This window comes from Balaenoptera borealis (genome assembly GCF_965194805.1).
Source record: "Balaenoptera borealis genome assembly, chromosome: 7".
Lineage (NCBI taxonomy): Eukaryota > Metazoa > Chordata > Mammalia > Artiodactyla > Balaenopteridae > Balaenoptera > Balaenoptera borealis.
The window spans coordinates 96529306-96546446 of record NC_138864.1 but is presented as its reverse complement, the minus strand read 5'-3'; the positions used below and the strand labels follow the sequence as shown (position 1 = coordinate 96546446).

At 37.9% G+C, this 17141-nt stretch overlaps 2 protein-coding genes across 5 annotated transcripts in view; one reads left to right on the top strand and one right to left on the bottom strand.

The window, feature by feature from the left end:
* The window catches only part of TFEC (transcription factor EC), a 686635-nt gene that overhangs the window by 149425 nt on the left and 520069 nt on the right, over nt 1-17141 (top strand). The gene's annotated exons all lie outside the window — the stretch shown is intronic.
* On the bottom strand, nt 1050-8963 carry CAV2 (caveolin 2). Its single transcript, XM_082400154.1, has 3 exons — nt 8564-8963; nt 8039-8226; nt 1050-3613 (listed from the first exon to the last, which is right to left on the bottom strand). The coding sequence occupies exons 1-3, from the start codon at nt 8711-8713 to the stop codon at nt 3463-3465; spliced, it is 489 nt and encodes a 162-aa protein (XP_082256280.1). The 5' UTR covers nt 8714-8963; the 3' UTR covers nt 1050-3462.

The following is a 17141-nucleotide window of genomic DNA, read 5'->3' as shown; positions in this document are numbered from 1 at the left end:
CAGTGCTCAAGAGTTTGGATTTTATTCTAAGGGCAATGGCATATAATTGATAGTTTAAGCAGGGGAATGACATGGAGTCTTCATGAGATCACTTCTTTTTTGAAGGGGAAGATGGATTGGAAAAGATCATATTGAAGCTGGGAGTGAGACCAGTTAAGAGGCTGTGGCAACTAGGCAGGCAAAAGATGAAGATGGCCATGATTATGGTGGTATAGCAGTGATTTGGGTAGAAAAATCTATAAATAAAATAAATTGTAATTAATTTAAAATACAGAGTAACATTACTGGGGGGAAACTGTCACAATAATAAAGACTTAGAATTGTTCTCAATCTAGGAATCCCTGTCATGAAGAATCAAAGCCACATACACAGTCTCATAATCAACAGAACTGTGAAAAGTGAATGCATTAATTCCTGGGTTTATAGCATGCCAGTCCTTTAATTGATAGAAAATTCATGATTTTTAAAAATGCCTTTAAAAAATTCCTGGACTGAACAGCAAGATTGCATACACATGCATATACATAGCCAAGTCTTCATTCTACAGAAGTCACAGGAAACAATGAGATGGGACGCTCCTAAGAGATCCTTGAGTCTAATCCTCTCATTAAAGATAAGAAAACTGAGACCTTGAGATTAAACCATTTGTAGGAGGTGACACACCTCAGTAATGGCAGTGCTGAGACAGGAATCCAGATGCCTGACCTGGAGGGCAGGACTCTTTTCACTAAACTCCAACAGCTTCCCAAGAAAGGCATTTAAATAAATTCATGGGATGTAGACAACTATTGAAAAGAGGGACTTTTAAGTTCTTCACAACTTTAAAGAGCACTTTAAAAAGCTAAACGCATGTTTTATTATTGGAGATTGGTCATTTTTCCAGATTAACTCACAACAAGAAAATCTATGCCAATATCAGCAACTACTCTTCACATATTGACTTTCCAAAAATAATTTTGGACTCTGGTCTGGCTTCATGGTATTGGTATCGAAGAACATGTGATTTATATTGTTTTATTTTCTTATTTAAAAAATTGAAAACAGAAATATGAGTTTATTTAGCATTAGCAAGATACTTTATTTCATGAAGAATATGAAGTATGGTTGGTTTAAGAACATGCTATTCTATCATATTCATCAAGTGACAGAAACGTTTATAGGGAACCTCTTAAATGCTGGGAAAACAAAAAAGTTAAATTGCCAATCTTGTAATTTTTCACAAATACATTCCTGAATAAGCAATAACTCATGTATTTTTATATATTATGAGTTTTTTAATAAGGAAAAATTAGTTTTAAAATGTTCTTTATTGATGAGTTTGACATGTAGTAAAAGCAATAAACACATTTTATGAGTTTTTAAAAAGTTTATTATGGATACTGGGAAAGTCCCATCATCACCCACCTCTTCCCCACCCCCAAATAAAAGAACCAACATATTTGCACATGAAACCTGGATTCACTTGGTACAAAATTTCAATCTTTGAAATAAAATAGTTAATGGCAAATCTCAATAAAAATTTATTTTGAAAATGATCAATGTTATTCAGAAATAAGGAAATCATATATTCTACTTTTTGCAAGTTAATAGGTTTTGTTATATGACTGTGTATATATTTTGGCTTTAAAACTTGCCAATAGCTAGAAGATAGAAGCTCATGATTTATTTAAATAGATATTTTATTAATCAAATACATTTGCCCAATCAACATATCCAAATATTTTTTAAAAACATCTTAAATACAAGGTATAAAGTCATGAGACTTATTGACCTTTTTAACTAACTATATAGTAACATCTATATAGTCAAATGAGTAGTAATGCTTGAAGTTAATGATCATGAGAGTGTTTTCTAAGGATGCTACAATGGCCTAAGGCAGCTTTGAAAAATCTCTTTTGTAGCTACCTTCAAAAGGATATGAGTTTCATAATCTGATCATTCATTTGCTTTGGTCCCCAATAGTATTCCAGTTCAATCATCCTGTGTATTCACCAGCCTTAGAATTTGGGAAAATAAAATTAATCTTCATTGAATGAGGAGTTGTCCTCTATGAAGATATTCAAAGGAATGTTAATCCGAGTTCTGATAGTAATTCTGAAATTTGAGCATTTACACACTTTTAAGATATGCAAATTATAGTTAACCACTCACATCACAGACATCTTTTGTACATGCCTATCATTTTGCAATAGAGATTTTTAAAACAACTGTGACTCATAACACTGAAATAGGACTCTACAGTTCAAAAATAATAAGAACAATTTTATACTGTGTACAAGACTTATATTAGATAACATCTTGAAAGTTTGCAGCTGTTAGTTTTTAATTTATATATACGTAGCTCACTAGCGTGGACCCAGTAAATTGACAACTCTCCTGAAATTACTACATGAATTACTGTAGTTGAAATTGTACTTAAGTGTCAGAAATAGCCTTTATTTTAAAATGTTATTAAATAGCACCAATATTACTTGAAGGTAAAGTGAAACATTAATAGGAATGCAGAATACAGGTTTAATTTCTAATTACAAGACAGAAAGCATCTCCTAGATGAAATATCAGTTGGGTTTGTATTAAGATCACAGCCAGATAAACATCAGCCATAAAACACTTCAGGATTTTGCTTGGAAAAGTTAGAAAGAAAAGCCTTGTATATCTCTCTTTTCCATTCTATTACCAAAGAAGATGCATATGCTTATGTAATCAAGACAGTGCAATCTCACCAGTGAAGTTCCTTGTGGAAGATACATTTACTCCTATATATTAGCTCAACAAGATAACAAATATAATGAGTTCTTTAAAGCAATCTGATTAGAGCAACATTTACAATAAGTACAAAATATACAGTAAATTGAAACATCCTGTTAAATATGCCTGTAGGTTAACTATGCCCTATTTAAAGGAACATATTTTCATGAATCTATTTTCACATTTGTTTTATTATATTTGAGAGCCCCTATCATCACTGTATGCTTTTGTTACTGTAATTTCTAGAATCTTTGTGTTATCTTATCTCTAAGTATCCCCATGACTTTACCTGCAAAGGTAATTTAAGAAGTATTGCTTCCAAAGTAAAAGAAAAATAAGAAATTCCATATTATTATGAGCAGTTGTACACAAAACTATTGTAGTGTTTGAGAGAAATGCCCCTTGATCATTATAGATTCATCATTACAAAATGTATACTTACATACTAAAGCAAGAACTGTCTGCCTTCAAAATTAAGTGTTGCCAACCCACTTAATAATTCTGGTTATAAAGTTAGATATGAAATCCTTGGCTTTTAATATAGAAAAGCATTATTTGAAAAGATCTGAAAATAAACATTTCTATATGTGGTTGCCCATCTTAATAGCTTTCTTAATTTGAACATTTGGGGAGTTAACAGAACAGTAGTGCCTTTATGTTATAACAACAAAGAAGATTACAGTATCCAAATCTCTGGACCTGGGGTCCAAATATTCAGCCATGGCTCAGTTGCAGGCTGACAGAAGAGAAGCTGCGTCCTACGCTCCTACACAATGGGGCAATGACAACATCTGTCACGCTCTTCCATATTGTCTGCACTGAAGGCAGGACCATTAGGCAGGTCTTTACAAAAGGCATTATAATCCTGGAATGGAGGAAGAGAGATGTGTAAAGATTATTAGTGTTACCAAATAAGGCCATTGACTATTGCACATGCATGAAAAGATATAACAATGGCCCAGTTCACCTAAGCCGGATTGAGCATTTGAAACAAAATGAACAGTGACCCACATCATGATAAGATGCACAGAAAACATGTTGCTTAAAAAAAATAAACAAGAATGTACATGATAAACACCAATATTCTTTCTGTTGGTAGCAGGCAATCTAAAATAGTAAAGCAAAACATAAACAAAATAGTAAATTTATTTACCTGATCTCTGCCCCTAAACATTAACCTGCCTAAATCTTCATATGTCTCTGAGGTTCTACTTCCTGGTAGCTTTTCCTGTTGTCTCATCCCACTTCCTCCCCGTTGGACCAGGCTGGGTTGGATACCCCTTTTTTGTGCGTCTAAAGTACGGAAACAAACTTCTTAATCCTCAAATTTACCAAAAGATATCATAATGGATGCTTACCGCTTATATTTCTGTCTTTCCTATTAGAATTTAAGCTTTTTAAGTTAGGACATCCTTTACCCTTAGTAAATACTTGAGCTGAAGTGAATTTAGCATTCTCATATGCTTTATATTACTAATTTTCCATAGTAATTACACACACTGAAAAGGGTTGTGTAGTACAGTTAAAAGAGCCCTTCAATTATGTCAGAACTCTTAGACAAGAAAAACTAGAGTATCCTGAATTTATTTTTTCTTTATGCCTTTTCTTAAGATAACCACATATTTTCATATTCCTCAGGTTGGTTAATTTTTCCTGTAATCCTCTGAATAATGTTCTTTGTCATAGTAATGCTTTTTGGGCACAAAAGTATTTGTGAACTCTCAGGCATTGCTGGAGGGCTTCAATAGAATTTTTATTATTACTCGGGTGGGCACAAAGAAGTAAGGTTGATTTTCTTGGTTTACTATTAAAATGTGACTTAAATATAGGTCTGTTGTATTTAGCCCAAAGTAAAGAGAAGATCAGGCATTTGAGTGATTGAGATATTTTTAGAATACTGAATTATTCATATTGACTGCCTGCATAGATTATCTTGTGTTTTGTTCCAAGTGCTAAAGACTTGAAGCAATTTTTTAAAGAAAATTAATTACTAGGTGTTTCAGAGCTAAATAGTTGAACAGAAACCTGAATGATGGCAACTTTTGACTTCTTATCCCATTATGTTTCTCACTTGATATGTGGCCTTGGGCAAACCACTACAAATTAAAGTAAGAATAGGAAATCTTATAGACCGGCTATCAGGATTAACACTTACTATGCATCCCTGACAGGTCCATATGATGCTGTCATTATAATGAATAATAAACAGAACTATTTTGAAGTCAGAATATATAATGAGAACAATTATGACAAAATAATCTTAATTTGACTTAAGTTTAGTTTGGAAAGCTTCCTAACCAAATTCACTTCCCTCAGAATATAATGCACTTTCCATTCTTTCTTAGGCTGAGAAATTTTCTTTCCCCTAACTCCTTAGATCTCCATGTCCTAAGAGGGAATTAAACACAGGACAAAAGTGCAGCAAAGTGCAATTGCCCACATTTGAGGACTCAGTTCATAGGATGTGGTGAACTCATTTTAATTTTATTTTCTTCAAGTTGTTGTTCTCTCACTTTGGATCAGAGGATCCAGTGATCCTCTGACAACAAACTTAAATTGTGTTCTCAACATCCCAGTTAGTTTCCTTTCTGAAACTCCAGGCAATTTGGAGTGACCCAAAAGTTGGTTGGGGCTCTATGTGACCAACCAAATATTACTTAAATAAATCTTATAATTAGCAAGATTATATATTTATCCATTGGATAATAAATCCATTAGAACTGGGACTTTTGTTTAGCTTTGTATTAACTATAGTGTCATAAGACTGCCTTGTAACAGCAATTTGCTGTATTAAAAAGTCTTCTGGGAAATGAGACTGCTACTACTGAATTTCCATCAGTTAGACCATTTATTTGAATTGCATCGCAGCAAAAATAAAAGGTAGAGGGGTCCAAGCCACATTTCTTTGGTATGATCCACTTATGACCAATAACCTGTGGTTGCCAAATGGCATATACCTCAGTTTATGGTATGGACTCAAACCAATTCACCGGTCCCTAATGACCTGTACTTCTGGCCTAGGATCCAACATCACCAGACTGAGTTCTGAGTGTTTTGTTTTTGTTGTCTGTTTGTTTAAATAATCTAAAGTCAGGTCCACTGTGACCATGCAGTGTGGTTCAAAGAACTTATTACTGCATATTTTCATAGCTTTGATCACCAAGAAAAAAAGTTTACTCAAATGGGTTTGCTCTTCTATAAGGCCTCTCCTTGATCTGGTCTTATTGTGTCACTGGAATGTGATCCATATGATAAATCTATTTTATCAAGGTATAAACTAACTTTTAAACATTTTTGTTTGAAGTTACTCCTCTACTTGCAATCACAGCTGCCTGATGACAAATGCATGACAGTTAAATATTAATGTCCCACATGAATGTAATTTGAAAAATAAGCTGAAGTTAAATAATACATTTTCTGTGGCTGAAAAAGAAGTGGTTTGATGATTCACCGCTGGAAGCACTACACAAAAAACATCTCCCATTCTCAGGAGAGCCAGGTGGAGAGAAGCATCATTTGGCTAATTGTAGTTTTACTTATATCTCTCCACCATTTAGTAAATGGAAACCTTTTTGTTGTCAGTTATTCCACAAGTGCTTTAGGAAAGCCTAGCTTTGTTGACTGGCACTCTATGTTTCCAAATAGCTTCATAGCCAACATTTCACAATATGTTATGTGGTCACTCAGTTTTTCACATTTTGGAAAGTGAGAAAATGGACATAGAGTTTAGATGACTGGTTTTATTCAATTAGGAATCCAAAATTTTATGCGCTGACTTGGACATCTTTTAAAAAAATTCATGTGCTAATGTCAAAATATAAGCTTAACTATACATCCTTTGTGGATCTGCTCATGTAAAAAGGCAAAGATTGTCATTCCTCTGGCAGTTTTTTGGCACTTTCAATATAGTTTAGTTGTTTACAGTTTTTAGTGATCAAATTAAATTGATGTTTGTTGTTTATCCTTTACTTATTGGGTGAACTTCAATTTATCCTTTAAAAGCCTTTGTAGACCCTTTTCTTTCTAAAAGCCTTCCCTGTGCTTCCCTTCTCCACAGATCTAGCTGGGCTTTCCTCAGCAGCCACCTCTGTACCTAGCCAGTTGTCCTGATGTGCTGTGAGTAAGCTGAAGGCAGATCTTGCATCTTATTCATTCTGCGCCCAGTGCCCAGCACAAACTAAGCACTCAATAAATTTTCTTGGTTGAACTAACTAGCTAGCTAACTGACTAAAGAAATTGATTCAGATGGTAGAGGGGAATGGAGAACAATTTCATAACTTCTAACAATGAACACAACATGTATTAGGGTGTGGCAATACCGTATAAAGTGATTAAGAAAGACATGGAGACATCTGGGGTTATACAGTTCTGCAGGACTGCCCTAAAAGACAAGCTTGGCAATTGTTGCCATACAGGGGTTAATCTGAATGTTCTTCCTCTCAGAATAAAGTGGACATTTTTTAAAACAACAATAACAAAACTTCTTGGTAAAATATGACACTTCCTTTAAAATTTTTTAACGCTTAAAAATGTTCTCTATAGCTTTATGATACATTTTGTGTGTGAATAAAGTCCCAAAATGTCCGATAGTTTCTATATTTATTTTCCCTTTTACTAGATGCCACTCCTGTTGGTGCCTCATAGGTGAAAAAGTAACTTGGAAGCCTTCTCATTTCATTGTCCTGCAGTTTGAGTTTCATTCATTTGTGCTGGGGGCCCCTTCATCTTAATTGCACACATCTTGCCTCTCCTCTGTTCTCATCCTTGCCATTTGCCAGTGACAGGATTGGAGCCGCCTCTCCATAACACTGCTTAACCAGGTCTGACATCCCTCTGCAATGATACTGTCACTGGCATTCTGCTCAGAGATCTCTTTTGTTTTACCCCAAGCACAGGTGGTGACTGAATAAAAGGTGATGAAAGAAATAAGAGCCCTGCCCAGAACCACGGGCACAAGTCAAAACAGGGCCCTATGAGAGAGCAGCCTGTGGCTGGAAGCATGGCTTCCAGATCTCCACCTCCACAGTCAGCTGGGCTTTAGCATTCGAAGGAAGATCACACCCGTGGACAGAGGGATCTTCCTTCTTCTGTTTAAACTCCTAACCCAACCTACAATTCTAAAGAAAGCACACTACCTTTCAAGGCCTCCCAGTTCTGCTACTGCGTTCAGAGATGATGCGCCTTCCTTCGCCTGCAAGCCGGCCTGGGAGAAGGGGAGGGCAGGGGGCAGGTGGCAAAGAACATTCCTACGTTTCAGAAAGCCGGCCCACCCCAGTGTGCCCCTTCTCACCAGATGTGCAGACAGCTGAGGATGGCAAAGAGAATTCCCGCAGCGAAAGCCAAGGGGATAGCCAGGAACACCGTCAGGAACTTGTAGATCACGTATTTGCTGATTTCAAAGAGAGCGTGGCTGCAGATCCACACTTTGTCAAAAGAGTGCGTAGACACGGGCTCTGCAATCACATCCTCGAATCCCACCTGCGGAGACAAGACTCAGGGATCAAGAAATGCCGCCCAACCTGCCTCTCCAGGATCCAGGAGAGCTCGGGGTGGGAGAAGCAAGAAAGAAAGACTTGGCTGCGGTGCCCCACCTTCTCTTAGGGTCACGGTGGGCGCACAGGAATTTGGCTAAGAATTCATGGCTACTCAGGCGGCCCCACAGAGGGAATCCGGATCCCGTACCCTGCGGCGCGGACCCAGTGGCGAGGGTGGGAGTTGGGGTCGGAGCAAGTTAGAGGGGGCACCCCCACTCCCAGGCTTTGGCGGGGGCTTGGGTCAGCCTCAGGTCCAGGGTAGGGCCCGCCCCAGGCTTCACCTTGAGATGCGAGTTGAGCCGGTGGGGATCTCGGTCGCTGCCCGGATCCACGAACTTCTCGGGGTCGGCGTAATCTACGCCGCTGTGGCGGCTGTAGGAGTCCTCGTCCATGAAGAGCTGGATATCCGCCTTCTCGGTCTCCAGCCCCATCTCAGCGCTTGGTGCGCGGCAGCTGCAGCCCGGCTGGCGCAGCGCGGCTCCCGACCCGCGCGGCTTCCCCTTCCCGTTGCGCTCGGCCCCGCCCCGCCTCGCCTCGCCTCGCCTCGCCTCTCCCCGCGCGGCTCGGACGGCGGTAGCTTCCCGCTGCCGGCTCCTGCTCCGGGGCCCGCGCGGCCCGAGTCCCGCCCCGCGGCCCGGCCAGGGGGCGGGGGCCGAACGCAGCCCGCGAGATGGCTTCCGCCCCGCGCACCCCGCCGCCCGTCCCTGGTCGGGTCCCCCTGGTCGGGTCCCAGTCCGGCCCAGGCCAGGAGAGGGATCAGGGGGATGTCCAACCAGGCAGATCCCGGTCCTGCCCAGGTGGACGAAGCGTGTCTCGGGGATGAGGACCCGAATTCGGCCCACAGAGGGGCCGGAAGGCTTCTTGGGTCACGTTGCACGACACCTAGAACTGGATGCGTAAGAGCCGTCAGGTTGACCCAGGGATAACGGACACACTGCAGCGAGGCAGCTTGGTGGTTAAGAGCTTGGGGGTATCGAATATGAAGGCCTGTCTTCACCTGCAGGCTCTACCGTTTACCTTGTGTGCTCCGGAGCGAAGTACCGAGCCTCTTGGAAGGCTCCTTATAAGGAGCTGCCTCCTTGTAAAATGGGAGCAGTGGTGCCTGCTTCACAGCGTTGTCCCGTGAGAATTAAATGAATTAATTCAAGTAAACCTCTTACGTGGTCCCTACACACAGTACGCTTCCAGTCAACGTTGTTACTGCTGCACTATGAGATAAGGAGCCATAACACACCTGATTGCCAAGCAACCTTGCAAGTGCCAGGGGACCCCGCAAGCGCATCAGCTCTTCAGCTATCCCAGTGCCCATAGAGTATGTGAGTCAGCTGGAGGCACCATGAGAATATGAAACTTGGTACATGAGCCTCCTGCCCCTATGGGTTTGCATCTTCAGACCATAAGGGGAGGTCTGATTTTTTTTTTTTTCCACTCTCTCTCTAAATTATAACTTACTTTTCCTTTGGATCAGATTCTGTTGAAAGATTTCAGGTATCTCTAAGATGCAGTCACATCTGCAACTACCTTGTAGGAACCATGTAAACAAACCCCTATCATAAAGCCACACTGCAGTAGATGAACCAGCCTGTGAACTACTCACACAAACGCTTTCAGAAGGGAGGAGCTTGCGTGTTCATAAAGGGTTTAAGGTCTGGTGGACTTACACATGGGGGAGGAAAAGCACCTAGTGAAAATTTGCTGAAAGCAAAATAATGGGTCCTAGACTTGAGGGGGTGCCTGCAGCTTGCTCAGAGCCTAAGGCATACTAGGCACCCCGTAGGTATTGCTGAATACAGGAACTCACTGAACATATCAAATCCCCTTGTGTGAACTAGATTTGAAGAATTACTTCTTCTGAAAGAAAAAGACTATTTTTGAAAAAATACGAAAAAACAGCAGGATCCGAATTGGAAAAATACTTTGGAGCCAAAACTCAATAGTCTAATAGTTAAATAAAAAGTTTACCTACTGCTACTACTGCGTATGGATGGCAGTGTTGTAACGCTGTAGAGTGTTAACATAGTTGAATCTCATGCAAACTTTGCCCCTTCTCTCCCAGAAGTGGTTCTGCTTGCCCATTCCCTTATTTCTTATTTTCTTTCCCAATTTTATCTATGTTCAATGAATTCCAAAGTGATGACTTAGACATTCTGCTTATTGCTTTTTCTGTATTTCTCTATTTCCTCCGTTCACCAATGCACACTTGACTCTGAGAGTTGGGACTTTTCTAGACTTGTTGCCCAACAACTGTTTATCAAAGTGAATAGAAAACATTAATCCTTAAGGAAATCCGTTATATCAATTACCAGGAGATGGAAAAGAAGAGAGAGTTTACAGCTAAATAACATTTTGTACAAACTTATTTTCCTCAAACTTAAAACTCAAGTTTGAAGTTTAAGATTTCCAGATGTTTCATCCAAAGAAGAAAGTCATTCCCATAGTGCTAGAGTGGGCTTAAGCAATGGCTGAAAATCTGGTATTACGGCTTCTTTCCTTATCCTTCTCTGTCCTCTTGCCACATTTACATTTCCAGTGGGATTAGTAAGACATTTGCAATAGTTATCACAAGTAATTGACTCATTTTTTCAGGCGGCAGGGAGAGGAGGCCAAAAGGAAGGTAAAATTAACATGGTTTTAATGGGATAGCTTATAGATTCATTTGTAAAATGGTAGGTATCTATGAAAAAGTGTCTCTAAAACCTAAGTTAAAAGAAACTCATCTAGACCCATCTAGATTTGTTGTATTTAATGTGGAGCTTAAAAGAGAACAAGTCATTTGTCTATTTGTTTACAAATTTCTCTCTCCTCCACCCCTTCCCCTTTGGTAACCGTAAGTTTGTTTTCTATGTCTGTGGGTCTATTTCTGTTTTGTATTTATTTAAGTTCATTTCTATCTTTCTTTTTCAGATTCCATATGTAAGTGTATCATATGATATTTGTCTTTGTCTGGCTTACTTCCCTTAGTATTAATCTCTAGGTCCATCCATGTTGCTGCAAATGGCATTATTTCATTCTTTTTTATGGCGAAGTAATATTCCATTGTATATATATACCACATCTTCTTTATCTATACAACTATCAATGGACATTTAGGTTGCTTCCTTATCTTGGCTATTGTAAATAGTGCTGCAGTGAAGGTTCTTATTTTGATGAAATTCTTGTCCACTTCACCATTTTAATACATAAAATTTTTTGAGACAGGCTGTAACAATGATTTTGCTTATCCTATTAGTAAATGCTTAGAAAATCTTAGCTACTATTGTCCTCAAGGAGTTTAAACCAGAGTGATTACCACAGCAAGTAGTATCCTGTTTCTTCTAAGTGGGAGATCTACCAGAAAAGGGGGAAGAGAGGAGGTGGGCAGGAGCTAAATGGCTGAGCACTCTCTAGGATCTTCCATACCACAGAATAACTCTCCAGTAAGCTCTTTTTAATTTTTTAAAATTGCCCTATAACCCAAGGAACTAAAAAATTTCATAACAAATCCCATACCGGTGCATTTATTTTCTGCACTGGTACAAGAGGGCTGATTTTCCAATGGTTACTAATATATTTGAAGAATAACAACTTGATAATGTATTAGTATTTGTGAGTAGGATAGTTTATAACCATTTTGTTCTTCACCTTTCTCAGCATAGTGTCTAAGAAAGAAGGTTGTATTTCTGGTTCCTTGAAAATTGTATGTGAATACATTTATGAATAAAAATATCTTTTTCTCTTCAGTTTTTTTATTTTTTCCAGATCACATATGTATATATATATTTGCCCTCTGTATGCTTACATACAACTTTAGGCAGGTTCTGTTCAAATGACCTTTGTGAAAACTGGTTATTAATGAAAATAATGACTTCTTGATTTCACTATTATGGTTTAATCATATTTAAAGCATTTGGATTAGGCAGGGTTTCTCAGCTTCAACACTATCCATATTTTGGACCAGATGATTCTGTTTTGTGGGGGCTGTCCTGTGCATTGCAGGATGTTTAGCAGCATCCCTGGCCTCTACCCTCTAGACGCCAGTAGTACTCACCAGTCGTGACAACCAAAAATATTTCCAGACATTGCCAAATGTCCCCTGGAGGCCAAAATCACCTTTTCCCTCCTTTCCTGGGGTGAGAACCATTGGATAAGATACCGCTGAAACAGTTCTTCATGTGAATGGGAATAATTAAGCTCCAGCTGTCCATTTACAAACCCATGCTTAAATCTCAGAATTGTAATACCAATTTGTCAGAAACTCCAGGGATTTTTAAAATTAACCTTAAGGATACTTGTTTGCCCTGTAAAAATTTCAGAACTTATCATCAGTTAAATTGCAGATTTTCAATATAATGCTGATATTATTTGAGGGATGTACATATACCTCATTAAGAGACCAAAAAGAAACAACCGCTAGGCCCTATCTACCTTGCAGCCTCCTACATTTTCCTTACAAAGGCCAGGGCTATTTGAATGATTGTAGCTGGAAAAATGAGAATTGGGGACTTCTTGATTCCATCTTAAGGCTGTAAAATTTAGTAATTTTTGACACTCTTCAGCAACTGAATAGCTTTTGCAAGCTTTAGGTGACCTTAACAGAGAAGTTCATGGATTTGTTGGTGGAACAGCTAGATGGTTGCTTACCAAGTCCTTTAAGCATCCCTTCCCAGACTTGCTTACTGGCAGCAAGGCAAAGCCTGAGAAATTTGGAAAGACCTGCAGTATCTTGCATGAGCCATTCTCTTTGTGGATAGTGGGCTTTGCATAAACTTCCTTCCATAACTTCCTGTCCCGTACTCCATCTTCATTCATGTATCTTTTCATCTTCTCCCCCCTTCACCCCTACCCTCCAATTATCCCCTCCCCAGGGCTCCCACAAAAAAGTTTAAGGGAACAGATAAAAAATGTCTGTTATTAAAGTTATTCAATAATTAACTTTTGTGGACTGGTGCCAGAGAGTTGTATGGCATTTAATAAAAGCTTTTTCATTTTTTTTCTTACCTATCATTTGTCTCTGTTCACATTTTGGGTAAAATTAGCCTTTACCAGTGAACCAGCAAATTCTGAGTTTAATATTAACGCACAGTAGCTAGTTTGTAATTGGTGCCAGTTTAATCTTCTGGCTGTTTCAAATAGTACCACCTCTGGCCATAACCTCTTTTCATGCACAAGAATTTCCAGAATTAACTTTTGTTTGGGAATACTTAGCTATTAGAAATAGACGAGGAAGAAGGTACACTCCTGAAAAGTCTATATTCATGACTAGAGCTGATAGGTCATTCTATTCTCATTCAAAACAATGCATGACAATTAATTTTGGAATTTTTTTATCCTGTCTTCCATAAATAAAGGATGTTCCTGTTTAATCTTTTGAGTATCCCATTGATTTCTGGAATACTGTATGTATAAATAAGACATCTCCCCAGGACTCTGGTATTTTATCTTTCCAGAACATGAAATAGGCACTAAGTGTTGGTGAGCACTAACTTTCAAATTAAAACTCTTATTAAGTACAACTTCCTCTGCATTCAAATGGGAACATATTTCTGCAAAACTGCATAGTTAAATGTTTTTCAAATACCTACTGAAATGTGCACACTAAGATTACTAGTTATCATAACAAAAGATCAAGAGGTTGTTTTCTTAATTTGGGGTTTTATTTTGGACAAAAGAATATTTTAGCTCAATTTGAAGCCTTTGATTCTCTAGTAATTCTAGTAATTCTTGTTTTTGCAAATGTTATTCTACTTTCATTTAGAGTAAATGCCAACTTTTAAAAATGACACAGTTAATTTACATTAGTCAAAAGAAAAAAGTATGGGAAGTTTTTTGTCTGCTTGTTTTGTTTGTTAGTTTTTGTTTTTAATAAATTTTAGTTTTATTGCATATTTCCAATAGAAGAATAAAGACAAAAACACAGAATGCCTTCTACCTGGTTCTTGTAAATTACTGCTTTGGTGTCTGTTAGGTGACCTTTAATGCTTGAGAGAGTCATCTGGGAGTCAAGAGCAAAGGGAATCCAATTGCATGGAGCAGATGGAAGACTGGGAGGCTGCCAAGGGGGGGCTGGGCAGAAGAATTTTTAGATTATATTTTCCTATCAATAAATATCTGGGAAGAATTTTGTTTCCAGAGAGTTTACTAAAAGAATGTCTATTTTTGTTCCGTGGTTACATGAAACTGTAAGGCACATTTCTACACTACATAAAGACATGAAATAAATTAGTCAGTTCAGGTGTCTGTATCCATTCTTTCTGGGCCACTGAAGCCTAGTTAGACCCTCACTGCCTGCCAACTGCTTATTAACTTCCAGGTTCCTTGTTAGAATAGGGAGAGGATTGGATCCAAAGGTAGATATTAAAGTTACTCTATTAAATTCATTACCAGTAGGACTGTTGACATTCTTGTGTGTCTGAATAAGGTAATTCTTCTCTAGTTAAATAACTACTAAATGAATAAATGTATTATTTCAAAAGCAACTTTAGTAGATGTTTGCATTTTCTTAAAAAAAAAAAAGATAGGAATCCTTTGAAGCATTCAGAACATTCTCATCATGCTAACCTCAAAAGAAACAACAAACTTCATTGAAATATACACAGTTTCCTATAACATCTGTATTTATGTCACCATCTAACTTTTGTGGTATGATAACAATTATTTACCAGATAGGTAGAGTGACTGTTTTCCCCTTAATAATAGTAAGTGAATATAAAAATCTGCTTCTCACTTATTCTCAGTCTATATATATTCACGTAATTATACATTTTACTAACAAGTATGCTTTTTTTCCTTTTTAAATAATACTATGGTCATTGGAAGCTCTTGGATAAACAAGTCACTGAAAATAAACTTAGATAGTAAAACACTGTGGTCCTGAAAAACTGCACACTACTTTATTTGGAAATAGTAGAATTTGCAGAATGTTGCTGTAAAGGGCATGCTACTCAAATTACTTGGTTCTGAAGACTCTTACTATGAAAGCAAAGTATTTTCTGAAGGAGTAGAGCACAAATAGCTAAATGTTTGAGCCAAAAAATAGAGTTATTATTTTACTGTCTTGGAAAAGCCTATCCAATTTCACCATGTATGTATTGCAAGTCTTTTTTATTAAAAAGATAGCATAATAGAAGAAGCAAGAGGTGACAAATAAACAACTGTTTAGGCTTAAGTTATTTTTAGCTATAGGATGCTGATAATCTATAAGAGTTGGACTGTCCTTTAGGAAAAGATTAAAATGCAGTTAAATTTCTTTTAGGTGTAGGGAGATGTTTTGGGCTATTAAAACCTACTTTAGAAGTCTACATTCCTGCCATGGATCTTATTTTCCCCTAAGTTTCTTCAGTGTTTTCTTGTTGGTTTGTATTTTCCTGCCAGAGAAAGAGCTTCCATGACAGAACTGTTTTCCTTTTTCTCCCCTTTCTTCCTCTCCTTCCTCTCTCTTTCTTGCTTTCTTGCTCTCTTCCTTTTCAAAGTGTTATTTTCCCCAGTCACAGTCTTACTAACAATATCTCAGGGTTGGGAAGAACTTTTGAGGTTCTAGACTAATGATCACCCATCAATGAATCTTCATAAGTGGCATACAGGCTCTGTTGGAATAGTTAGCAATGGGGAATTACTTTATAGAGCAACCCAATTATGGTTGTTATAACATTCTTCATCATATGTGCCAGGGTCATCTATCTACCTAAAATTCTCCCTCCCTCCCTCCCTCCCTCTCCCTTCCTTCCTCTTCCTTCTTTCTATCTCTTTCTTTTTCTTTATCTCTCTATCATCTTCTGACTTCTACAGCTAAAAAAAGTGTGAAATGTCAGCCCTTGAAGTATTTGAAAGTAGTTTCTGAACACCAACCCCTGTCCCTACTGAATCTCTTTTCTAGGTAAACAGATTTATTTCCTTCAGTTGTTCTTCACGTGTCACTGTTACCAAATGCTTCTTATAATTTTCTTATTCTCTGGACCTGCTTCATATCTCAAAAACCACACTTAAAGTATAACACTTGGTCTGGGGTCTGAGCAGTGCAGGGTAGATCAAGAATACTATATTACCTTCTTCATATTGACCTCTAGACTGTTTTGATTTTTTTGGCTACTCTCTTCTAGTGCTGATTCAAATTAATCCTATTGGATATTAAAATCTCTAAGTCTTTCGTACTCATTTGTATTTTGGTTAGGTCACACTGCTAGTATGAAGTAATTAATGATTTGAATCTAAGAGGATGACTATATTATTCCTATTAAATAGTGTCATGCTTTGAGTTATTTTCTTATTTTTGACTGTTTTCAGTGTCTTAAATTACCGTTAAACCATGATTTTGCTTATACCTTTTTCCAGAGTCACTGATAAAATGTTGAAAAAAGCAGGGTTGAGAACCAAGTTATGAAGCGTTCCAATTTAATGGCTATAAATAGAGATGATTTCTAAATTTATAGCTCTAGCTGTTCCTGTTTCCAAGCTTCAAATTCATATATCCTTCTGACAACTTTGACATTTCACACTTTATATTTCCAAAAAACTAGCTGTTGATGTCCACCCCCATATCCAACCCTCTGGTCATTCTCATCACACAGTTGGTCAAACTCAAAAATTATGAGTCAGCTTTATTTTCTCCATTTTCTTCACTGCTTCCTTCCCCATCAAGTCTGTTAGTTCAATCTTCAAAACCAGTGCTTTCACTTTCTTCCATTTTCACTTCCCTTCCCTGGTCTAAGTTCACGTCTTAACTGAACCATCTCAACAGGCTCCATGTTTGATTCTGCATCCACTCTTCTCCCAGAAATTGCTTTCTCCACACAACAGCCAAAGGATCTTTTAATGTAGAACTACTATATGATCCAGCAGTTCCATTTCGGGTTATTTATCTGAAGGAAACAAAAACACTAAATC